The 26,030-nt window shown below is 39.9% G+C and overlaps 1 protein-coding gene across 1 annotated transcript in view; it reads left to right on the top strand.

The window, feature by feature from the left end:
- Positions 1 to 19,252: 19,252 nt before the first annotated feature.
- The window catches only part of MIER3 (MIER family member 3), a 34,199-nt gene continuing 27,421 nt past the window's right edge, over positions 19,253 to 26,030 (top strand). The window contains exons 1-3 of the mRNA XM_047086769.1: positions 19,253 to 19,270; positions 20,714 to 20,738; positions 23,771 to 23,916. Coding sequence (XP_046942725.1) covers positions 19,262 to 19,270; positions 20,714 to 20,738; positions 23,771 to 23,916 — 180 coding nt within the window. The 5' untranslated portion in view covers positions 19,253 to 19,261. The remainder of the gene's footprint in view (positions 19,271 to 20,713; positions 20,739 to 23,770; positions 23,917 to 26,030) is intronic.

Genomic DNA, 26,030 nt, shown 5'->3' with positions numbered 1-26,030 from the left:
CACAATGAATTTTAGAATATTTTATCATCCCCAAAAGAAACACAGCAACCTCCAATCCTTCTGCCACCAAACTCCCCATCCCCTTCCGCACTCTAGGCAACCACTATTCTACTTTCTGTTTCAATGATTTGCCTGCCTATTCTGGACATGTCTTGTAAATGGAATTAGACAATGTGTGGTCTTCTGTGACTGGCTTTTTTCATGTAGCATGATGTTTTCAAGATTCATCCATGATGTAGCATGTTTCAGTGCTTCATTCCTTTTTGTTGCAAAATTATATTCCATCATATGAATATACCACATTTTATTTATCTTTTCTCCCGTTGATGAACATTTGGGTTGTGTCCTGTTTGGGGCAGTTACGTACAATACTGCTAGGATATTTGTATATAACTTGTTGTGTGGACATATGTTTTCATTTGTCTTGAGTGTACACCTAGGAGTGGAATTGCTGGGTCATGTGGAAGTCTATACCCAACCTATTGAGGAACCTCCGGACTGTTTTTCTTTTTTTTTTTTTTTAAATTTTTTTTTTTAACATTTATTTATTTTTGAGACAGAGAGAAACAGAGCATGAACGGGGGGAGGACCAGAGAGAGAGGGAGACACAGAATCTGAAGCAGGTTCCAGGCTCTGAGCTGTCAGCACAGAGCCTGATGCGGGGCTCGAACTCACGGACCGTGAGATCGTGACCTGAGTGAAGTCGGACGCTCAACCGACTGAGCCACCCAGGCGCCCCCGGACTGTTTTTCAAAGCAGCTGCAGAATTTTACATTCGCACCAGCAGCGTATAAGGGTGCCAGTTTTCTACATCCCTGTCAATACTTGCTATCATCTGTCTTTTTGATTATGGCACCCTACTTCCCACTATTCTCCTAGAGCCTGTTTGGCTCACTGACCTTAGAAATCCTGCACTTCCTTGATTTCAGGCATCTTCTGGGTTTCCTGTAAAAGTCATTCTCCATCACACTGGCAGACTCCTTGACTTCCTCCACTAAGGAATAAGGCTGGCAGATATTGGGGTTCTCAGATGCTACCCCCAAAATAAAAGAGGAGAGAAAGAGGAAGGTTAAATGTGACTGACAGTACCCCTTTTCTTTCTCTTCTACTCCAGTTGCTGGAGTGACCAGCTGAGGGACCAAGGAAGGGCTGAACTGAGGATGGGACAGCAATCATTCTGGAATTCCAACCTGAGAGTGGCAAGGATGAGATGGAACAGCCAGTGCAATGATCAGTTTAGAGGTGGACTCTCATTTCCTTCGGTCTTTTTATTTGCTGCAAAGGGGAAGGGAGAGGAGTCTCCGCATTAGGTAAGATAGTAATAAATAACTGTTTTTTGCTGATAGTAACTTACAACTGATAATGTTTATCATTCCTCTTTTCAATGACTTCTCTTTTATGGCTGGTTTATTTAGAAACAACTGTTGGTGTTAGTACCTTCTATGCATTCCAGGCTGAAGAGTCCTGGTTTGGGGTGAGACAGATTTCAATAGTACCACAGCTGAAAGAGAAAACCTGTCAGCACAAAGAGAAAGGCCATCAGAAAAGTCATGGATTGTGTTTCTGTTTAACCCTCTTTTCTTAGGCTGGGATGACTTAAGTAGAGGTTTCTGACTTGGAAAATTGACTTGCGTTTGAATCTCTCAACCGTACTTGAATTTTACCCTGGGAAACCAGGCTCAGTGAGTACACTTATTTCAGTAACAATTCTATACACAGCTGAAGACTTTACTTAACAACCATTTAGATTCAGGAATAGATTAAATCCATTAACTAAGCCAGTGTTTTCTCCCTCACTGTGGTTATTAACCAAATTGCTAGCATTAGGTGTAACACAGAAAACCATGTTTAAAGATAACCTACACCTACCGTTTTAGCATTTTTATTTTAATGTGCATGATTAGGACATACATTCTGAAACTATATAGTTTTGTAGAATTCAAGTATAAACTTTTAAACGTCAACTTTCTTGAGGTATAATTCACTTAACATTTAAGTGCACCACCTATTTAAAAAAATTTTATTTTGGGGGAGAGAGATCACAAGCAGGGAGGGGCAGAGAGGGAGGGAGGGAAAGAGAGAGAGAGAGAGAGAGAGAGAGAGAGAGAGAGAGAGAATACCAAGCAGGCTCTGCACTTCCAGCTCAGAGGGCTCATTCCTACGAAGTGAACCATGAGATCATGACCTGAGCTGAAACCGAGAGTCAGAGGCTTAGCTGACTGAGTCACCCAGGTGCCCCTAAGTGCACCCATTTTTCAGGGTACTGATTAGTGAGTTATACATTTGTGTAACCACTACTATGATCAAGATATAGAGCATCTCTATCACCTTTCCTCCTGTCCTTTACTGTCAGTCCCCACACACTTTCCACTCCCAGGCAAACACAAATTTACCTTCTTTTCCTAGATTAATTTTGTATTTTGTGAATTTAATATAACTGGAACCAGAGTGTTTTTGAGATTTATCCATGTTGTTACTTATATCTGTTTTCATACCTTTTTACTGCTTGATGTTATTTCTAGTGTATGGATGTACCAAAATGACAAATTAAAGTTTATCCTAGGAATGAAGGATTGGATAAACATTGAAAATCACCAATTACCAGAATAAAGGTGAAAAAGAATGTGATCATCTCAATATATGCAAAAAAGTTACTTGACAAAATTTGTCACCCATTTGTAATAAACATTCTAAGCAAACTAGTAATAGAAAGGAAATATCCTTAATATGATAAAGGGCGTTTACAGGAAACATCATACTTAATGGCTATATTAGTTATCTATTACTGTGTAAAAAATTACCCCAAAACTTAGCAGCTTAAGCAATAAACACTTAACATGTCACTATTTCTTAGGGTTAGGCATTTGAGCGCAACTTGGTAGAGTAGTTCTAACAGATTCTCTCATGAGGTTGCATTCAAGATATCAGCTAGGATTATGTCATCTGAAACCTTGATTAGGGCTGAAGGATTTGCTTCCAAGATAGCTCATTCACAAAGCTGTTGGGATAAGCCTTCAGGTCTTTACTACTTGAAGGAGGCCTTAGATCCTCACCATATGCATCTCTTCATAAGTCTTCTCATGGCTTGACAAATGGCTTCCCCCAGAGTAGTGATCCAAGAAAAAGAGAAAGCAAGAAGGAAGCTACAATACCATTTATGACCATTTATGAAGTCACATATAGCCTTTCCACCAGAATCTATTCATTAGAAGCAAGTGACTACTGCTCACATTCAAGGGGAGGGGGAAAGACTCCACTCTCTGAGGGGAGGAGTATAAGAGAAACAGTGACTATATTTCAAAACCACCACAAAGGTAAAAGATGAGATGCTTTCCCCCAGGAATATCAGGAAAAAGGAAGAATAAATACTTTCAACATTTTAATTCAACATTATCCTGGAGGTCCTAGCAGTCACAATAGAGCAAGAAAAATAATAAGATATATGGATCAGAAAGGTAGAAGTAAAACTGTCTTTATTTGCAGATGACATATTTGTGAAAATAGAAAATTTTAAGGAGTCTACAAGAAGCCACTAACATATAAATAAAATTTCCAAAGTTGTATGATACAAAATTAATATACAAAATTTAATTGCATATCTATATACTAGCAACAATCAATGGTAAAATGAAAATTTTAAATGCCATTTAAAATAGTATCAAAAATACATAAAATATTTGGGGTTGAGTTTAGTAAAAGATGTACAAGATCTATACATTGAAAACCATAAAACTTTGCTGGGAGAAACTAAATGAGACTTAAGTTAATGGAGAGATATGTTGTGTTCATAAATTGGAAGAGTTGCTGTTGTTCAGATAGCAATTCTCTCCAAATTGATCTATAGGTTCAATACAATCTCAAGCAAAATACTAGCAGGAATTTTGTAGAAATTGATGAACTGATTCTGAAATTCATATGGAAATAAGGATAGTGAATAGCCAAAATAACTTAAAAAAAGAACAAAGATGAAGTCTTTCACTACCTGATTTCAAGGTTTATTACAAATTTTATTATTATAAATTATCAAGAATTGTCTTATCCAATTTCAAGATTTATTATGAATCTTATTATTATAAGTCGTCAAGAATCATGAAAAAATATATGGACCCTAGTAACAGGCATTATACACATACAGTTTTTCATAAATATATATGAATTGAAAAAAAATTTTGATATATATATAACCATCAAAAATATTTATATATCTAAATCTATATCTATATTCAGTTAATTTTTGAGAAAGGTGCCAAGTTTTTTCAATGGGGAAAGTTTTTCAACAAGTGGTGTTGGGACAACTGTGTATCTATATTGAAAAAAAAAATAACCTTGACCCTTAACTCACACCATATATAAAAATTAACTCAAAATGGGTCATAGGCCTGAATGTTAAAGTTTAAACTATAACATACTTTGAAAAACAATATCAGAAAAAATCTTGGAAAACTTTGAGAAGACAAAAATTACACAGGCTACAAAAAGCACCAACCATAAGAGAAAAAAATTAATACATTGGACTTCATCAAAATTAAAATCTTTGTTCTTCAAGTATAAATGCAACCAAGAGAATAGCAGGGATTAGGGGGGAGAAGGCAGTGTATACACCAGATCCTACATTGGTGAAGGACAGTGGCCATGTAATCAGTAAATGACAGTGACCAGGAATGAAGATAGTATGAGTGAATATTAGGATTCTCAGAGGGTGGAGCATCCTGGCTTCCTACCAGAGGAACAAGGACATGGACCTCACCTCCTGACCCTGAAGTTTGTATGGTCTGAAAGGGTGATGTCCTGGGTGGGTGGGGGCAGTGGGGGATCAGGAGAAGAGCAAATTTCAGTTAAGGCAGGTGGTGGGGAGAAATGCCCAGGGAAGTGGTTCAGGATATAAGGGGTGTGTAGATCACAGAGTAGGACTCCTGGAGGCTTGGTGGAAGAGTTTGGGAGGAAAAGAAGACATGTTAAGAAGGAGAGGTTCTGAGGATATAGGACAGGAGAGGCATATTTTGGACTGCAACTGCAGGAAAACTTCCTCCTCCCAATCTCCTAAAGCAGTGGTCTTCAAACTTTTTTGCTTGAATAGTCTCACATAAGATTTTTAAAACCTCCTTTACTTTTGTTGTTGTTGTTTTTATTCAAGTATAACTTTTCTGGGGCACCTGGGTGGCTCTGTTGGTTAAGCGTCTGACTCTTGATTTCAGTTCAGGTCATGATATCATGGTTCATGAGATCAAGCCCTACATCAGGCTGTGCACTGACAGCACAGAGTCTGCTTGGGATTCTTTCTTCCCCTCTCCCTGCCCCTCCTCCACTCACATTCTCTCTGTCTCTTTCAAAATAAAAATAAAAATAAATTTTAAATATAACTTTTCTAAGGTACCTAAATCTTAAATGTACAGGCTCAGTGAACTTTTCCATATTTATACACTCATGTTATCACCATCAAGATGAAGATGTAGAACATTTCCAGCACTAGCAGGTTCCCTCATGTTCCCTTCTTGTTGATACCTGCCCTCTCCCTCCTGTAGGTAACCACTCTTCTGACTTCTATCACCATCATCTCACATTTTTCAGTTCACATGAAGATTTTTCTATTATAAATCTAAAGAATTTCAAAGGATGTCACTACTGGCATATTATATAGTGTACCTTGGCCTGCAGATTGAACCTATTTCGTTTATGGAAATGTCTGCTATCTAATCTAAATGGCAAAGCCAGTCTTCATTCTTAAACCAATTAGCCAGATTGAATTTTCAGTCAGAAGGAGTCTGACTTCATTTATCAACTCATATATATGTGTTCCTAGGTCTCCCTGTGATGGATTTATCTTACTTTTGGATTCCAATTCTAAAACATATAAATGGGTGCATAAAGCTCAGGGGCTTGCCAGACGGTTTGTTACCTGCTTGAACCAAGGAACTGATGCTTTATCAATTTTATGAAGCTCTTCTGCTTTGCCCTCAGGGAACTGCCTCACAGATGATCCTCACAGGAGAGAGCACACAATCTCATGTCCTTTTTTTTTAGGTGCTCTCTAGGTTTTTCAACTTGGGCAGGTTTATATGGGATTTGGGAGAAGGGTCATCAGGAAAGGAAGGCTGGAAAGGAGAATTGGCAGGCTGTAGCAGCCCAAAGTCAGGAAAGAGTACAAATGGAAACTAAAGATCTGTAACCAGTCAGCTTAAAACAATCTGTGCCTGCTCACTGCGTGGAAGCCTATGTGCACTGTTAGGGCACAGTTTCTGCATCTAAGCACTATTGACATTTTGGGTCCTTTAACTCTTTGTCATGAGGGGAGCTGTCCCGTGCATTGTAGGATATTTAATAATATCTTTAACCTCTACATACCAAATCCTAGTAGCAACCCCCTTCCTCGCATTGTAACAACCAAAAATATCTTCACATATTGGCACATGTCCCCCTGGGGAGCAAAATACACCTGGTTAAGGACCACTGCCTTAGGGTACTCCAGTTTGAGGACTGCTGTCCTGGAGGAGGATAGCTTCACAGACATCATCTGAAACCTGAAGTATGGAAACTATAGTCATAGTAGGGACCCAATTTTCCTTCTCTTTTAAGTCCACAGAAGTGGAACTTGAGTCTCATTTCCCACTAGGCTAGATGGTGATAGCAGCAGGGAGCCCAGGGGTATGGGCCATGTGGTCCTTCTTGCAAGGGTGAGTAGGAGTGGGCAGTGGTCTTCACCCTTGCTTCTAGCCATCAGCACTAAGGAGAGGGTGGGAATCTTTTGCAAATGTAGTTTGATGGCAGCATCAGAGGTGTTCCTTAGAGATGCCAAGAAATAACTGAACAAGATTTTGGAGGGCTAGGATGTTTTAACAATAGAGAAGCGTATTAGAAAACTTTTTTTTTTGCTTTAATAAAATATCAATCAACATACTGCTTCCTTCACTGAGAATGTCTTGCTATGAAAGAAATGTCAGCTGAATTTAGTGTTTAATGACTTTAGTGTATAGTGACATAGTTTATTTGCATTCTGGCTCCAGTTCCTTGTCATGGCAGCATTCCACACTTTGTGTGGCTAGGATATGAACCGAGGGTCTTTAGAGGGTCATGAAATCAATTCAAGACTTGCAACCTTGTTAAAAAAAAATAATGAAATGGAAAAAAAATCAGAGTATGTGCTATTTAGAATGAGTTTAATTGTATGAATCTTTTGTTTCAGTTATATACATGTATATATACCTACACATGTGTACTGAGTCACAATGTCAAAATACCTTTCCAAGTGTGGGTATTGGTCAGAAAAGTATAAAAAGCACTGGTCTAGGAAAACGTGAAAGTGCAACTGTGCTCATTTAAGGCTGGATTCTGGTCCATTATGATTTTCAGAGCTTTTTTAGCTATCCGTCAGCAGTAGATACTGCCGACGCTTGATCCATATTTTTCAGTCCACCTGGAGTCACCTTCAGACAGCACCTTATACACCTAGTTCCTGCGTTTCTCTGCCTATGAGAGTTATCTGGCCGAGACAGCAGGCTGGGCCTTCCGGAAGGTCAGGACGAAAGTGCCTGAGAGTTAATGCCAAGAATTAGATGCAAATGGGGATGGGAATTGGTGGATATAATTCCAACTTCCTTATCCCTCTGTGGAACGCTTCTAAAGAGTTACACACTCTAAGAGGGGTACAACACAGACTAAAAAAAAGAAACTGAGGTACAGATACATTAAATGACTTATCCAAGTTCACATGCCAGTAACATTTAAATTCAGGTCTGTTTTATTCCAACGTTCACTGTTGTATCTGTGTTATATTTTTCCTCCCAAGATACACTTCCCTGGTCCATAAAGTTATTGACCTTATTTTTTCGTTTGTTTTTTTTTCAAAGTTTTTAAATTTATTTAAGTAATCTTTACATCCAACGTGGGGCTCAAACCCATAACCACGAGATCAAGAGTAGCATGTTCTTCCATGTTCAGCGAGGCACCCCTAAAGTTACTGACCTTCTAACAATTTCTCCAAGTTGACCAATCTTGTTTTCTGGGTCAGTCCTTAGCCTATGTCATTAATTCTCTTGAACTCCTCCATATGACAGGGGCAACAATTCCTACAAGCTCCATTTCCCAGGCTCCTGGGTTAGCTGGCTTCTTCTTGGGTTCAGGTAATGGAAGGCACTGGTAATAAATCACAGAGAGAAGGAGAGAAGCCAGGATATTTGTCCCTCTTTCTCTGTCTCTGGTTACATCTCCAGTACAGCTCTAGCTAGGCAAGTATACCATAGTTCTGGCTTCCCCCACTGACTGGCCCCCGGGCTGTGGTAACATTGATTATGCTTTTTGTCCCTCCAGCTTAAGAGTGGTGGCACTTTCTGCAAATCTCTGAATAACTTCACAGTACTCTGTTTTGAATCTTAGACTTGTGTAACCCATTCATGGATTAATTTCCTCTGTTTATTTATTTGAATTTCTTCTGTTTTATTTATTTAAAAAATTTGTAATGTTTATTTATTTTTAAGAGAGAGACAGAGAGACAAAATGCAAGTGGGGGAGGTACAGAGAGGGAGACATAGAATCTGAAGCAGGCTCCAGGCTCCCAGCTGTCAGCACAGAGCCCGATGCGGGGCTCAAACCCACTTGAGATCATGACCTGAGCCAAAGTCAGACGCTTAACTGACTGAGCTACTCTCAGGCGCCCTGAATTTCTTCTGTTTTAAATCTTAGAATGGTTTTTCTCATTTTCTATTTGGAACTGGCTGATATACTTCCTAATCTTCTATTTCATTAAGAGTGATGATGAGTCCTCTGAGCTCAACATGTATAGTGTAGGGCCACATTATTGATTAAATGATACTCTACTCAGAATCATCCCCAAGATTCCTTGTCAGTGTTTGTCTCTAATTAACAGGATTTTTTTTCAGTCTCATTTTCTCTTTGTCAAGTATGCCAGTGTTCTAGCTCAGGTTTCCTAGAAAACAGAACCTGAGGCAAGGATTAAGTGATGATGTACTTGTGAGTATTTGGGAGATGGAAAACCATGGCAGCAAGAGGATGGAAAAAGGGAAATTAAACAGGGAAGAATGGAAAGCACTGCAAAGTGGTGCATAATCATGTTGCTCATTGCTCTGTGACAAAGCCACAGGAGGCCCAGCAGGTCACTCAGCAGATGCATCTTCTCAGTCACAATGGACATCTCAGGACAGGTTGCAGGAGGAACCAGCACCCCAGAGTCATCCATCCAAGGGAAGGAGGAGAGGAAATTTAACTGCCAGATACCCTTCAGTCTCTCATGTCCCCATTTATCAAAATTTGTCTCCCATGTCCCCATTCATGAAAGTTTGATATAGAATCAAAACTTCCATGTTTCTGCCTTACACCATCTAGCCCCTCCAGCAGTTACTCAAAAAGCCAGATTCTGTGCTCTGCAGCTGGTGTGTTGTCCAAGTGCAGAAGTGGCAAGAAGACTCCAGACACCAGAATGCAGTTCCTTGCGTGGAGGTGATCATCCAGGGCAGAAGCTACAAGTGTGAGAGGCAGATTGGGTGGAAAGAATCTGAGGGGACGCCTGTTATGGATTGAATTGTGTCCCCTCAAGTTTCTATGTTGAATTCTGTAGTACCTCACAATGTGACTATACTTGAAGATAGGGCTTTTACAGGTGTGATTAAGTTAAAATGAGGCCATTAGGATAGGCCCGAATCCAGTCTGATTGATGTCCTCATAAGAGGACATTTGGATACACTGACGCCAGGGATATGTGCACACGGAAGGAAGGCCATGTGAGGAGAACCTAAAAGCCAAGGAAAAAGGCTTCAGGAGAAACCTATCCTTCTGACACCTTGGTCTTGGACTTCCACTCTCCAGAACTGTGAGAAAATAAATTTCTGCTGTTGAACTCACCCAGTCTGTGGTACTTTATTATGGTGGCCCAGCAGACTAATACAGCACATAAATGCTTCTGATAGAAAGTTCTTTCTATGTCGAAAAGTCCTCCCCCAAATAGGCTTGTTCTTGCACAACTTTGGCATGGTAATTTTGGATAGAAATCCACTCGGTGGTGGGGAGTATTCATTTGTGTGTAAAATTAAGTGTTGGCATGTAAGTATTTCAAAAGCTGAAATGCAAGTTGGTGAATGATTATAGTTTTGTAGTGAATCCACTTAGAGAGCCTAGCACAGGGAGCTCATTATGTCCCTTCCTCTCCGAGATAGAGGGCCAGGTAGAGCTGACGTGGCTTGTGTGGACCAGGAAAAACCTGCAGCTATGGGTGAGTGGAGGTCCCAGAGGGAACACAGTGAAAGCCAAGGGAGCATGTTCCAATGAGTCATACAAAAAAGGGGGCCCTTAGGAACATTACTCCGTGTGTGACATCAAGGGGAGTTAGTTATCTGAGGTGGGGGAGGGAGCTGGACTGCAACAAGCCAGAACAGGTGAACAATAGGGCTGCCTGACTGCACAGTGAAGTCAGACAGTTCCTGTCCCTGACTTGTCTTCCTGGTACACTTATTGCATGGGGAGGCCCTATCCAACCAAAGGCCAGGGATGGAAGTGATTTGTAAATGGATTAATAAGTGAATGACTGCTGCCTCTAAAATACCCTTCCAGTGATGCACTAGGACACATTGCCTGTTATCATCATTACTGTATGCCTTGGATTATTTGGAAGTGGCTGTAGTCTAACTGGATCCTGATTTACTCATTCATCCAACTTATATTTACTGAGTGTGTGTGCTAGGCCAAGTGTATGCAAAGAGGGACTCAAATGGACACAGTCTGTGTTCTCTCAGCTTATTATCTTTTACGTACAATATAACTCAGATTATTTTACCTAATTGTATGAGCATTACAATAAGTTGATATGATACATATTTTTTTCTATTATCCAGTTTCATAGGTTATTTCCAAAGCTGGTCCCTTAGTTTAAGCATGTTTTTTCCTCCAACAGAGTTTTCTCAGTCTCTTAATTACCAAGATTTCACCTAAGTGCTTTTTGTTTTTTAATAGTTCTTGATTTACTCATTAATATTTTGATATGAAGAAAACAGCTTAGGCAGATTTGGGCCCAAATTTAACTGTCATTCACAAGCTGGGTAAGTTTCAATTTCTCTATTAGTTTCTTTACCTATAATACAGAGACAATACCAACCTCCAAGGTGGTTGATACACACTTAATAGGTACTCAATAAATGCTTATCATGTGGAATCAACACTGTATTTACATTTAGTTTGTGCAAGCTAAATGAAGAGAAAGGAAGATAAAAAGCTATTTAAATGGCATACTTTTTGATATTCCTAAAACATTTCATAATAATTATTTTACCTTTTAAAGATTTTATTTTATTTTTAAGTTTATTTATTTAGAGACCAGGAGCAGAGGAGGAGCAAAGAGATATAGGGAAAGAGAGAATCCCAAGCAGGCTCTGGCATGGGGCTAGATCTCACAAAGTGTGAGAACATAACCTGAGCCGAAATTAAGAGCTGGAGACTAAACTGAGCCACTTGAGGACCCCCAGATTTTATTTTTGTAAAGTAATTTCTATACCAAACATGGGGCTCCAACTCACAACCCCGAGATCAAGAGTTGCATGTTCCACCAAGTAAGCCAGCCAGGTGCCCCATAATAATAATTTGAAAAGAAATTGAAATGAAAAAAAAAAAAAAGTTAGGAAACTTCCACATTGAAGGTGGACCTACAACCTCTCAAAAAAATCCAGTGAAGTCAATTTTCCTTCAGTATTAACTTGGTATCTCTTTAGTTTAACACCAGACAATGAAGGAGTTTTGTATTTACAGGCCATGCTGTACCAAAAAAAAAAAAAAAAAAAAGTATCTTTAAACACCAGAATTACAGTCAGTGCAGCAAGATGCTTACACTGTGAGAAGCCAACCAAGAGTATGGAAAATTCAAGTCTTTTCATCTCAAGATAAAACCAGAATATTTTCATCAGGGGGATGGAGAGCAAAGTCACTGGCATTCCTTGAATTGTACATTCTTTCTTCAAGATAATTTATAAGTCTATAAAATAAGTCTAGTTCTGTTAATACCCTGCTAATGATCCTGCATCAGCAGAAGTCCCTGTTTTTCCATGCCCTGTGCATTCCATCACAAACCCAGTTCTCCAAACGGGTTGCCCGTTACTTAGTGCTAAAATTCTGAAATTGTCAGTTAAGCTTTTTTAATACTCTTTCTAGCTTCTATTCTAATACAGCACAACAGAATTATGAAGCACTTGTCAGTAATTGAACAGTTGTTTTGTTCAGCCTGTTTTGGTCAGTCTTAGAGAAGTGAATTTTTTTTTTTTACAATTAGAGTGACCAAGATATAAGAAGAGATCTTCACCGTATAGTTTTAGAAATGCACATTAAAATGAAGGATATATAATAAGCTTGTAGAAATTATTTAATGCATGTTAAGTCTTCCTGTCTTATATATTTTTAAAGTTAAATATGGTGTGAAGAATGGAGTATTTTGGTCCTTGTTGGGATTTTCTGATAACAGAGACAGTATGTTGTGGAGTAGTGAGAGGCAGAATAATTTTCATTTAAAGACTTTCTTTTCTAACCACTGTCAAAAAAATAGAATGCTTTTGAAGGAGAGTTCTAGAAAGAACAAAGTACAGAAGCAAGCATTGATAGGAAATAGTAAACACTATTTAAGCAAGTATTTTCAATTAGTCTCAATAAACATGACTCCAAGAGGAAACAAATTTTTTCAGATTTCTACATTTCTAGGAACACTAGATAAAAGTCACAGATAAAAATCCTTATATAATTTCATCTAAGATTTTCCCACTTTCTATTAAAAATAAAAAGAAAGGCTAACTCCTGGACTGATTATTTTTCACAGCACATACCTTTGTATATCATCAAATATATAAGAAAAGTTTGAACACAAATGAAATTAGTGGAGTATTTCTGATTTTTTACTCATAATTCTTTATTTCCAAAGCAAATACCAAAGTTCAGTACACACACATGCACATTTGCCAAAGGATTACTGTGCCGTTTACCACATCCTTTGCAAAATAAATAACTTATCAATTTTAGCTACACATTACATTGAATGAAAACAAACTAAGTAATCAGGAACTGTGTATTGATTACTCTTGTTTTTATAACATGATAAAATGAATACATTCTATTAAATCTTACCTCATTTTAATCTTGAATTGCCTTTTAGTAATCTGTTTTATAGCACATGGTTTGTAATTTATTTCTCAATGATTTTTAATATGCTTCAAAATAAGATTTAACATGCTCATTAGGATTGGCAGTGAAATTAGAAAGTGAAGTCAGATTTTCTTTGAAAGAAAGCAAATCTGACCTGGCAGTGTGGTTTGACAAAGGGGACAGTTTTTGCTGGTTGAGTTGTATGGCAAATATTTTCCACAATCTGAAAGGGCTGAATCTGAAGCTCCATGGTTTTGACAAAAATGTATTTAAAATGTGTGATAAGATGTAAGCATCCGACTCTTGATTTTGGCTCAGGTCATGATCTCACGGTTCATGGGAGCACAGAGCCTGCTTGAGATTCTCCCTCTCCCTCTTTACTGCCCCTCCTCTGCTCAGGAGTGCACATGCTCTCTCTCTCAAAATAAATAAACTTTAAAAATGTGACCAATATAAATAAAATAAAAGAAAAAGGTTTTATTTAAAAATACTATATTGACAAGAAAGTATTAAAATTAAGAATATGTCCATTTGCCCTCCCTTTTCTGAGGGTGTTGGCTTAAATGTGTGCCTCTAAGAGAAAAAAATAACCAGTACAGTCGTTCATTTGGTAAGTTTTGGCAAAGTCTTTTTTGGTACTCATCAAGATTGATGTGAATTATAGTGAAGGACCGTGAGGACTGGGTAACAAATCCTTTTGTTAAGTCAGGTAGCTTTTAATTATTTGCTTTCAACACAAGTGAAGATGATCAAAATAACAGTGTAAGATTATAAACAATAACGTTTTAAGGAAGATCACTCCATGATATATTACTAAGGAGTTCAAAGAATTCAGTGATGGTTTAGCAACAAAACCCTATTGTGTGAATATGGTTTCTCAGAGTTTACTTCCATACACATAAAGAATAAGAATGGAACTGATGCTAAACTCATTCTCATTCTAGTGTTATATAAAATTTATCCACAGGTACAGGACCTAATTTTTTCAGGTCCCATCCATCTTATTAAGAGATTGATATCTAGTTCAATTTTGATTTTTGTTCAATAAGCTTTAATCAAAATTTGTAATACATGTATATTGTTTTGATTGATTGGGAATTAATAATAATTGGACTGATAATGTAATCTAGAGGGAAATTATTAATTTTGAGTGTCAATTTATAGAGATCTTTTTGTTGCAGAAAAAGACAGTAGGGCATCACCAAAAGACTTTTGGGCTTAAACATATTACACTGGGATAAAGTTCTTTGGATGAAATAGAATGGGAATTTGAGATCAGAGAGAAAAAGAAATCATAAAATTTCCTACTGTTAAAGAAGAAACATATTCTTTATTTATAAAAAAAAAGAATGATGGACATATCAAATTGCTGTGGTATTTAGATTCCATTGCATGCATTTTAAAGTGTTAAATGAAGGCTTTCTTTTTAAAGGGCCACCATTACAATATTTTGGGAAGTATATCCTTTGCAACTCTTTAAACTTATAATGGAAAAATTAGATGTCAGCTTGGATATGTGGAAAGGGGTATAGGTATTCACAATTCTTTTGAGAAGATCCCTTAAATTTAAAGTTACTGAGTTTGAAGATCTAATTGTGTCACCTTACAAAGGTGTGTTAGCCTGATGCATCTATCATATTTTCTTTAATTTTTTTTAATGTTTATTTTTATTTATTTTTTTTTAAATTTTTTTTTAACGTTTATTTATTTTTGAGACAGAGAGAGACAGAGCATGAATGGGGGAGGGGCAGAGAGAGAGGGAGACACAGAATCGGAAGCAGGCTCCAGGCTCCGAGCCATCAGCCCAGAGCCCGACGCGGGGCTCGAACTCACGGACCGTGAGATCGTGACCTGGCTGAAGTCGGACGCTCAACCGACTGAGCCACCCAGGCGCCCCTTTTAATGTTTATTTTTGAGAGAGCGTGGGGATGGGCAGAGAGAGAGAGGGAGACAGAGAACCTGAAGCAGGCTCTGCACTGACAGCAGAGAGCCTGATGTGGGGCTTGAACCCACCAACCGTGAGATCATGACCTGAGCCAAAGTCAGGCACTTAACCAACTGAGCCACCTGGGTGCCCCAAATCTATCATATTTGAAGGATGGCCGTAACTCATGGGTCAGATAGATTCTCATGTCTGTGGACCAGATTTTCTTCTTCTTTGTAATGAACTGAGGATTCACTGTCTTTTTTCATCTCTGTGAATGTTCTTTTCTTTTTTTCTGAAGACCATCCCCCTTCCGTTAACAGTGTTTGTTTAGGCAAAACTTATAATGAATTAGTCTTCTCAGAGACTAGTCATTCATTCCAACAAAAAATATTTGAGTATCTCTCAGGAGAAGTGGATATATTTACAAAAAATGCAAGTAGTTCAATCCGATGGAGAGCTGAATTGCTGGCATTACAGTCTTATCTGAAGCCATATTGAGAACTAATACTAATTGGATGTTCTACTTTAGGGTCTGCAAACTGGAAGTTCACACCATGATTTACTTAATGTGATATATTTGGCCTACACTGTGTTTAAAAATTTAATTAGTTGGCAAGTTTAAAAAAACAGATTTCACATAAAAATCCAACTTTCTAGTTGTTTTTGGAAAATTCAAATGTCTGGAAGCACTGGGCCTACATTCTTACAATGCAAAGGCCAGTCTGAGACTAAGTTAGTGGCTGCCCCTTTTAGGCAGGGTTATTATCTCTTGGTTTGCTATGGCCCCCACCTTTGTCTTCATATTAGCCTACTTCACCTATTTATCATACCTGCCTGACTACCATAGACTTTAACATTGGATAGCCTATTATTTTCCCTTGGGTTAGATGGAATCTGTAGAAAGCTAAATATTTGCATTGCATTACTGTCTTCCCATTAAAACTGCTTTTGGTAGGTCATATACCCATAATGTACCCTCAACTTTCATGGATGGTCACTAAAAGAAACAGTGTTGTAAAACGAGCTAGTGAATTTGAAGAGGTGGTAAAGGGTATTTCCCTCTACATTACTATGTTGCTGTGTAGTGCAGGCAAGACATTTCTTTTAAAGTGTCCTGAAAAGCTTTGTTGCCATTGAAGAATTTGTGTATTTCTCCTCTAAGACAATGAGAATCAAGCAACTGATAGCCATTATTTATTTGCTTTGTCTCCAGAAAGCTGCAAACCACATCTATGGTTTAACTTTCATATTGTATTACATCTCATTACTTGAATATTCTTGTTTTGTAACTTTTTCTCTGGTGTTGACCTCCTAGTGCATTTTGTTTTACTGGTCTTTTTTTATATTTACATTTTCTTTTTTTATGTATTTATTGTAAAACATCTCAAAGCACACATTTATAAAGTATTCTTGATTTATCTCATTTCTAAAGATGGCTAGAGCATCTATTACATTTTGGTTCTCTTTAGAGGGTTACCATCGTTTTAGTTTTGAGTCTTCTTGCTCTTGGTCCCATCCACCACATACAAGAATTATTCAGTTACAAGGACTGAAATACCGGAGAGATAAGGACTTTTATGGTGATCCTGTATTGCCTAGTGTCCAGCATAGGACTTGTTCTCTATATAATGCCACCTGTTGTGTAGTGACAGGATAATAAAAACAACAGTAAAATATAATTTTTTATTCCATTCCCTGGAACAGGGGACTTTATATCTATACCAACTCCTGGAAGTCTTGTCATCAAAGAGAATGAAAGATCCATGTACATAAGTAGACTTTACACACTTTATCATAAAAGGAATGTGTTATGTAAGACTGGGCAGTAAACTTTTTCTCTAGTGATTGGAAGGTGAGAAAGTAGCTCTGCTTCCTTATACTGGAAATTTATTTAGTTTCACTATTTTTCTGTGAATCCTTATTTAATACGTGGCAAAGGCTACATAAACAGTGTACTCTGATGGAGAGAATATAAGCAGTCAAAACTATAAATGCCTATATGTAATCTTTGCAGTTTAATGAAAAAAGAATCTGCAGACGCTCTACTAAGTTCATCCGAGTACATGAGTCTCTGTATTTCTCAGACATGGCAAAATGGAACCTAAGACCACAGGTAGTTTGGATTAGCCAAATTTTGCTATGAAGAAAACGTTTCTCCTAGTGTTAAGTACAAGGCAGGTTGTTGGAGACACTTCATGATTCAGATCCCTGACCTAGTCTATGGGGGCTCATGCTGTGGTCAAGCAGATCAGGGCACTGTTTAATGGCTCTGTCCACAGGGCGTGCTTGCTGCAACATTTCTGAAGTTAATCACCTGCACTTAATTTCAAGCAACTTTTTTTTTTTTTTTTTACTCTGAAAACTCTAAACGCCTCATTGAGGACAGCACATACAACGTGTGCCAAGCCTCTGGTTTCAAAGTTCAGCTTTGACTGGACAAAAGGTCGAAAGATATCTTTCACAGCAGGGAAAGTGTAATTTTCCATGTCTTTATGATGTTTTGAAATGGTTGAAGTGATTTTTCCCTAAAATTTCCATAAATAAATAACTTTTGCTGGGGGAATAACTTTAATTCTAAGATGCCTTGGCAAAAATGTTAAAAGTAACCCTTTGCTCTCCTATCCATAATCGTATCTTCAGCTTCATCGTCCGTGTATTCTCTTGGAGGGGAGAATCAAAGGTGATCCCAGCATAAAAGCAAACCTGTCATGTTTGGACTAAAAGTATGGCAAGTTTTAGAATTCAAAAAAGGCTCTCAATTTCTTAGCAAAAACCTCAACTCTATCATTTAATACTACATGTTTTAGCAACAACTGGGAGAAGAGCTCTATGTCTGAGATCACTCTCCTGTGCATGTCTCTCTGTGGGTGTCCTGCCATACTTTTGATTGTATTTATATCTGACTTACCCATGGATGTGCCAAAATTTTCTCTTCCACATTCTAAACTTTCTTTTCCATATGTATTGTTATTTCTCGCTTCCTGCTTTAAGACAATGGTGTGCCAAGGCAACTTGGCATGATGGCTTGAAGCTTGCAGGATTTACCTCTGTGGGCTACCCATGAACTGTTAATGAATATTTCTGTGTACTTTGCTTAAAGTTGTTCAGGTGGATATGAATCTGCCAGGAGTTAGATTTACCTCTTCCAATGAAGAGGAAGGCACGTGCAGGAGTATGTGTATCTGTTAAGCCTTGTCCTCCCTTCTCCATCCATCCACTTGCCCACAGGACTAGTTTTCTTTTTGACCTAGTTTTCATTTTAAGCAAATGTTTGGCTTTCTGGGATGGAGGTAGAATTTTTGAGACCCGACTCAGGGCCTTGATTCTACTATTTTCGCTTTTCCACTGTTCTATCAAGTGTGTGCCCTGGACTATTTGGTGACTCAAAACCTCTTAAGATCTAATTTTTGGGGGTACGTGCACAGTTTATATTTTGAGTGTCTTCTCTGAATTGTGCAAGTCTACTCATCATTCTTTGCCTTTTTGATCTTTTGCCTGTTCTGTGATTGTCACTACCTTCCAAAGCCTGTCTGGCAAACGATCACTTCCATCGTCCACTCCACGAGCCAGTGCATGTTGACCTGTATCCCCCATTTCTCAGGTCTCTTCGGGAAAACCGCAAGGTGCCCGGTCGCCGCCTCTCATTCTGGACTGGCCCTGCCGTCCATCAGTCACTTCTCCCATTTCCCGGGGTTTTCTCGTGTCCATCAGTCTACTCCATCGGTCACCTTCTTTCTTTTTACTTAGGGAAGTCTGTCGAGTTGTCCCTCCACGTCTCCTGCCGGCCTCCCCCAATGTCCTACCGGACTAGAGTGTCGGTCAGTCGGTCGATTCTCCGCTGCCCCGGCCAGCTCTTCGGCCTCGGCTGCCTGGACGTGGGTCTGTCCCATGCCCAAGTTTCCATCCGTCCCCCACTTGCCTACAATTCGGCAGGAACTTTACTCCGACCAAGAAGGGGAGGGCGGGCGAGCGCGGGTGTGCAGCGGCCCGTCCGCAGCGAGCGCGGGGTGCGGCGTGGGGCGCCGGGCGGGGTGGGCGTGCGAGCGGGCCGGGGGCGTCGCGGGCCGCCCTGCCCTATAAGGGGCCGAGCCGCCTCCGCCGCCGGGCGGGTGCCGGGCGGACCGCGGCGGCGGCGGCGGCGGCTGCGATTGGCTCAGGCGCCCCATCCGGGGACTGGGCTCGGCGCTGCTCGTTCGCCCTAAAGGTACCAATATGGCGGAGGTGAGCAGGGAAACCGGGCAGGAGCGGCCGGGCTAGAGCGGGCGCCCGGCGGTCCCCCGCGGCCCCGGAGACGGCCTGGGGGATCCGGGGCCCTTCCCCCGGCCTAACGTCGGGGCGGCGCGGCGGTGCGGGGGCTACGGGGCGGCAACGGGCCGTGGCGGGGCCGGCCGGGGGGCGGGAGCGGGCGCGGGAGCGGTCTCCCTCCGGGACTAGGCCGCGGCGGCTCCGGCCCCGACCCGGCCGGGCGACGGGGCCGGACGGGAGGTGGCGACCGGCGGCAGCGAGCCCTGGCCTGGGGACAGCGCCGTGCCGTGCCCCCCAGGCAGCTGACGCGGGCCGCCGGAGCCTCGGCGCCGCTTTCTAGGGCCAGAGTGGGTGGAAACCGGCCGAGCCCCCCCCCTCCCCATCCCCGGCCGAATTGCAAAGCGGGGAGCGGGCTGCGCCACTGTCCTGCGGGAGGAGTGCTCTGTGCCCCCCGGCCCAGCGGGTCAGGGCTGCGGCGCCAAGGAACCTCACGCTCCACTTTGCTCCGAGCTCGGAGGCAAGCGGGATGCGCGGCCGCGGGGCTTCGCGGGAGGAGAGCGGGACTCCTCGCCCCGCAGCCCTGGAGGTGCGGGAGCCCCTGGGTGTGAGGCTGCTGTCCAAGACTCTCGACGTTTTTTCCGGGGGGCTCTCGGTAGCCCCACTTTCTTCTGGCCTGGAGGAAGGAGGCAGGGCGAGCAAACCTGCCCTGGTCATGTCCCCCGGGACTGGTGAGCTGGGGGGAGGGGGTAGCGCAGCAGGAGCCCCTTGGACGGGAGCACGCTGGGGCGAGGGGCTCTATGGAGGGCCTAAACACCCTGGAGGGAACTAGCATCTCTGGGACTGAGGGGCCGCGTTTCCAGTTTTGGGAAAGAGAATGGGGGGCTTGCTCTTTGGTTTGGGGGTGAGTGTCCTGTTTCGAGCTGGCCTACGCTCGGGTTAGAGGACAGCCTCAGAATTGGGGCTCCCGGGCCCCAGGGGGTAGACTAGGTGCTCCGAGGGCGATTCCCTTCCAGGAAACGGTGTTGCTTTGCGAGGTGGTGTTTGGTTCCGTGGGGAGCCAGGTGGGATTTGGGAGACCCCGAGATGTCGGAGACGGGACTTCGAGGCGACGGCTCTGGGTTTTGCTTCTTCGCTTTGTAACTTGCTGAGCTCCAAAGGACGGCTTGGGGGCTTGGAGTTGCCTGTTAGACTCTGGGCTTCGTCCCGGGTCTGCGAGTTTGCACACTGGGGACTCCGGGAGGAAGGCGAGGCAGCCAAGAGGGGCCCGAAAGGGGCTGGGAGCGATTGGAGCGAAGCTACGTCTTGTACTTTTGGCAGCTGCGGAGGAGCGCTGGGCTCCGCCTCCTCTGCGCCCTGTTGCCGGCGCTGCCTCTTCCCCGGGCTGCGCGATCTAACCTCACGTTTTCTTCTCTCTCCTAGGCTTCTTTTGGAAGTTCGAGCCCAGGTTTGTCCTATTTTCTTACCTCTTCAGTGGCTCCCACAGGGTAATGGGGAGCTCAGAGATCTATTGCTACAGGTTTTCCCACAAAAATTTGTCCTGCGAGTTTTTCATCACTTTGGTAATTGAGTTGTTCGAGGAAGGAACTGTTACACTTCTCTTTTTTTTTCTTGCATGTTGAAAAAATAACTTGTTACAAAGCTGCTAACTGACAGGTGTTCTTTTTTAAGTACTATATCTTTAATTCTTACATGTCTTTTTTTGTCCAAGCCCAAAACAGTTAATCCCAAATCAACTTTCCACTAACTTTTGCAATTTAGTGTAGATAATAATTTTTTCCCCGAGAAACCGACTCTTTAATTTGTCGAAACTTTGGGATTACTTATATGGATTATTAACCATGACTCCCTATCTCCCCTTATTTTCTCTTCTAAATTTTTCGTAATTGAGAAATGTCTATGGGCTCTATTAAAATTGGAATATGAGAGTTAGGTAAAGCTACCTTAAAAGAAATATAGAATTTCCAAGTTTGACACAGAAAAGTGCTAATACAGACTTTTTGAGGTCAGAGGACCCTAGATCATCTAGTACATTGTTTAACCTTTTTGGAATCAGAAACTTCTGTCAGGATATGATGACAGCAAGAGACGGTCTCCAGAAGTCTGCACATATGCATAATTGCATACATTTTGGGGCTTTTGGAGCCCCTGAATCCCATCAGAGAGAGGACAGCTTTGTTTAATTTCTCACCCCCTTTCCAGCCCCATTTTGGCTGCCTCTTTCCCCTCTAATAGTCTCCAGGAAAAGTACCTCTGAACTACGCCAACTCTCTTATTTTACACTTGAGAAGACTTTTAAATAACTCCACTGAGAGTCACCTAGTTAATAGAGCCTGGAAAAGTTCGGAAGTCTTCCCTTACAACATGTTGCTTTAGAGTGAAGAGCCTGTTTGCTTGTGTATTATTTTGTGCAATATTTAGGTGTCTTTTAAGGTCTCACTTGATTATCATTGAAAGTATAGAATAATTGGTCACCGAGTAGAAGAAATTTGTGGTTGTTTTTAAAATAGCTATCTATGTTTTTACGTTTAAAAATTGTTTTAAAAAGTTTTTCTAATTTTGAGACAGGCATTTCTTTGTCATAACTGATTTCAGGAAGGAATATTTATATACATGATGCCAAACATCTGGATGATAATGGAATTTTTCCATTTTGCATCACTGTCTGCCTTTAAGAAGTTGCAATCTAAATAGCAAGAAGATTGTGTAGTTTTGGTGTTTAAACAAACTTTTATAACCTGTTTTTAATCATTTACCCAATTTTAAAGAAGATTTTAAAGCTTAGAAGAGACTCTTGGTCATCTAAGCCAGCACTATGCATCTTACAAATGAAAAACTGGACTCGGCCCAGAAAGTTGAAATGACTTGCCTCAGGTCCTCAGCAAGCCAGGGACAAAGCCTAGAGTAGACCTCAGGCCCTTTGCTTTCTGGCCCTTATTGAATACCTTCTAGTTTAAGAAGGAAGAGTGCTGTGACAAGTGATATGGGGATTACAAAAGAGGACAGAGCTGTGCCTGAAAGAGGTGGAAAAGTTACCATCTATTTCATCCCTGACCCTTAGTAATATTACAGAGGTTTCCAGGAATTCCTCAAAATAGAAAATTCATAATGGTGGATGTTCTGCTTTTGAGCTCTTTAATAAATATTCATCTTTCTCCTTAAAATTAAGCTCTGTACTTAAAATCTGTACTTCGACAGGTTTTAAAATGCACAGATAATCTTTTAACATTAAAAACATAACATCATATAATGAATGTAAGCTTCCTAAAGAATTAAGTGCCATAGAAATTGTGTTATTTTTAGAACTGATGATTATAGTTCTCCAGACTCAAAATCAAAATCACTGAATTATGTCTGTGGTTTTTTTTCATAGTGAAAAATCTTTGGTGTTGTTCAGCATTTTGGTAATGATTTCACACTGTCCTTAAATGTTTGAAATTTAAAATGTTAAATAGCTTGACGAAAAACAGACCAAACTTTTTATGTTGACTCTGCTTCCTTCCACTTCTCTTTTCCTCTACCCAAAGATTCTGGTACTTCTTTCCTTCTATGCTCTGAGAGTCACTGGTCTGATTGAATTAGATATGAGAGTAAAATGGAGAAAATTCCAGTTTTCATAAATTTGGTTTCGTTCTCTTGGAATTGTGGATCTTATTCATTTCTCAACTTGGTTTTAAGAGTATCCTGTTGACTTCATATTTGCTATTAAAAAGCATTACAATTTTATAAACAAATATGAATTGGCCAAAACAGCTTGCAACTGGATACATCTCCCAGAAACTTTTAGATGTGATTTTCTGTTATTTCCTTCACATACCCTTAAAAACTAATTATTAGTAGTCCAAAGAAAAGTGTGCTCTTACAGTTTAATGCCTGTCTGGTTAATGCTGGGGAGCTTGAAATACAGGGGACATGAAAAGTGACAGTAGTTTTAGAGATTGATTTGCTGTATAGCTGCTTCAAAAAAACTTTTATTTGTTCTGGGAACCAGATTTCTATTGTTCCTATTGTTTTGTATCTTTGAGGGTTATAATTGGGCAGAATTTATATTCTCTTTGCCTGAAGTGTTGAGCTTTAGTGTATATTAGATTCTTGTGAAATCTTCCATTCATAGTCCTTGTAACATTTTTCTTTTGCTTTTAGACAAATGTATTAAACTGATAAACAGGTTCAACTTTTCTCTTAGATCATTTTTTAAGGACTGCTCCATTTAAATCACTTTGCTACTATTATAAGTTGTGCTCTCATGGACTAGACTTCTTATTAAAGTGTTGTTAAATTACTCTGCCTTGTTCTTTTGCTGATTTAGATATCTTTTCAGAACTGTATGGTCTTTATAACCTGTTGAGTGTATATAGTAAATGCATTTAATAAACCTTACTTATAAACATTAAAAGGGACTGGCAGAAGAACACAAATTATTTTCTTTTGTAAGTAGCATTGTGAATGTGTAAAGTGATGTAGTTTGTTTCATTCCAGTTGGGTCTTTGTCTTCTGAGGATCATGATTTTGACCCCACTGCTGAGATGTTGGTCCATGACTATGATGATGAAAGAACTCTTGAAGAAGAGGAAATGATGGATGAGGGTAAAAACTTCAGTTCTGAAATTGAAGACTTAGAAAAGGTAAAGGATTTTACTTTCATATCTTAATAACGTAAAGATTTTGAAACTGTACTATAAATTATTTTACAGTCTATCTGAAATAAAATTAGGTTCAGCATCCTTGTTTTTGACCTAACTTTTAAAGATTTTCACTGATTTTCTCATTATTTTGAGGGAAAGTCTAATAAATGAGTAAATTCTCATTTAATTTTTCAAAATTGTTTTATATGTCTTAATCTAGTTTTTAAGTTCTGGAAGCACAGTAAAATACGTACATCTGGTCACCTCACAGATGAGAATATTGGGATATAGAGAACTATCAGCCCTAAACTTGGTTCTGAGTCCTAGCCCAGCCCAGTGCATTATACCACACTATTCTACTTAGGGTCACACTTGAGTTTAACTAAACACTGCAGTAGATACAGGGAGAAGTACTATAGGAACATTGAAAGATAAAAAGTTTTAATTCTATTTTTAAATGTAATAATGTCCCATTTTTCTACTCTTTTTAGTCATCTTTTTAAAAGTTGGCAAGAGTAAATGTAGTTTATAACTCTTTAAATCCCAAATCAGTATAATTTGAACTGAACTGGATTTTAAACAAGTATTTATACTTGGACTGCAGAGAGAGGTCTCCATAGGGGTCACTTGAAAAAAATAGGATTATGCTTACTAAAAGTTAACCTTATCTCTAATCAGACCAGAATAACAAAAGCTTTCAGGAATAATATTGAATAATAATAATCCTTTGAATTTTTATACTTCTTTTTCTTGAAGAAGACAAGACCCTTTCTTAAATAATCTCTTCTGCTATCTTTGTGAGACAGAGATGAGCTCTTATTGCATTTCTCCCTTTGCATTAATATACAGGGAAACTGAAGGCATTCTTCAGGGTCTCGACCCTAGGCTTAGTCTGGTGGACCTGAAAATTTCTAAACGTGTTCATTTACTTGGCAGAGTAATCCAACTCAATTGTTATTAGATTTAATCATTAAACCCCCACCAACTTATAGCCAAACAGATTTGGGAATATAGAGATAAAATGGTTGTGAAATACTTAAGAAGAAAAGTTTTGCATATTGCTCCTTTCAGGGGTGATAATAAAATGTTGCCTTTTGATTAAAAAAAAGGTGCCCAGAAGTCTCGAGCTCTGCCTTGGCTTTTTGCAGGCATTTGCTTCCTGCCTCTTATGAATGGGTCTAGAATAACAGAATTATAATTCAGCTACTGTTATCATTAAGTCAGGACTGTGGTAGGCTCTGGGAATGCAAAAATGAGCAATTTGACAGTGTCCCTGAACTCAAGCAGCTTACAGTTTAATGTGGAGTGACAAAGGGGAACAAAGAATTTTAATATGATATGCTAAGAACTATGGAGGTAGACAGGCGCCTGGGTGGCTCAGTTGGTTAAGCATCTGACTTTTGATTTCCACTTAGGTGATGATCTCGTGGTTTGTGAGTTTGAGCCCCATGTCAGGTTCTGGATGACTGTGCAGAGCCTGCTTGGGATTCTGTGTTTCCCTGTCTGTTTCTGCCCCTCCCCTTCCCGTGCTCACTCTCGCTCTCTCTCTCTCTCTCAAAAATAAGTAAATATTAAAAAAAACAAAAAACCAAAAAACTATGGAGGTAATAAGCAGTGAGAGCTGTGGAAGAATGTGTATAGTAAATGGTGTTTAGCCTAATGTGGAAGTTCATGGAATGCTTGTTAGAATAGAGAGTTTTCTCTTGTACAGTTTTAAGTGAAGACACCGCTTTGGGCCTGTGGCAAAAGTTTCAGGTGGTCTCATAATGTGTCTTCCTTGTTTATGTGTTGTTAAACATGGGAAGACAGCATAGTTAACACCATGACATAGGAAAATGGTATAAATGAATTGGACTGCATTTTAGACATGCAAATAGTCTTTTTGTCAGTAAAGTAGTAAGAATTTAAAATTTCATTTAATGTGATAACTCAGTTACTAGTTGAGTGTGAGTAATCTGGTAGAGATTTTTATTGGCTCTTAAGATTTTGTTTTTCAGATGTGTAGGTTTTATTCTTCTAGAGATTGTAGTAATAGCTGCTTTGATCTGTGTTTAGTGGGTTTTAAAAGGACATTGGGGAAGATATGGAGAAATAATGAACAGCAAAGAATTACG

Source organism: Lynx rufus, unplaced genomic scaffold, assembly GCF_022079265.1.
Source record: "Lynx rufus isolate CCGP_SWC_20201006 ecotype Redwood Valley unplaced genomic scaffold, mLynRuf1.p SCAF_1, whole genome shotgun sequence".
Lineage (NCBI taxonomy): Eukaryota > Metazoa > Chordata > Mammalia > Carnivora > Felidae > Lynx > Lynx rufus.
Note: the sequence above shows the minus strand (reverse complement) of the source record. Positions and strands in the feature narration are given on the sequence as shown.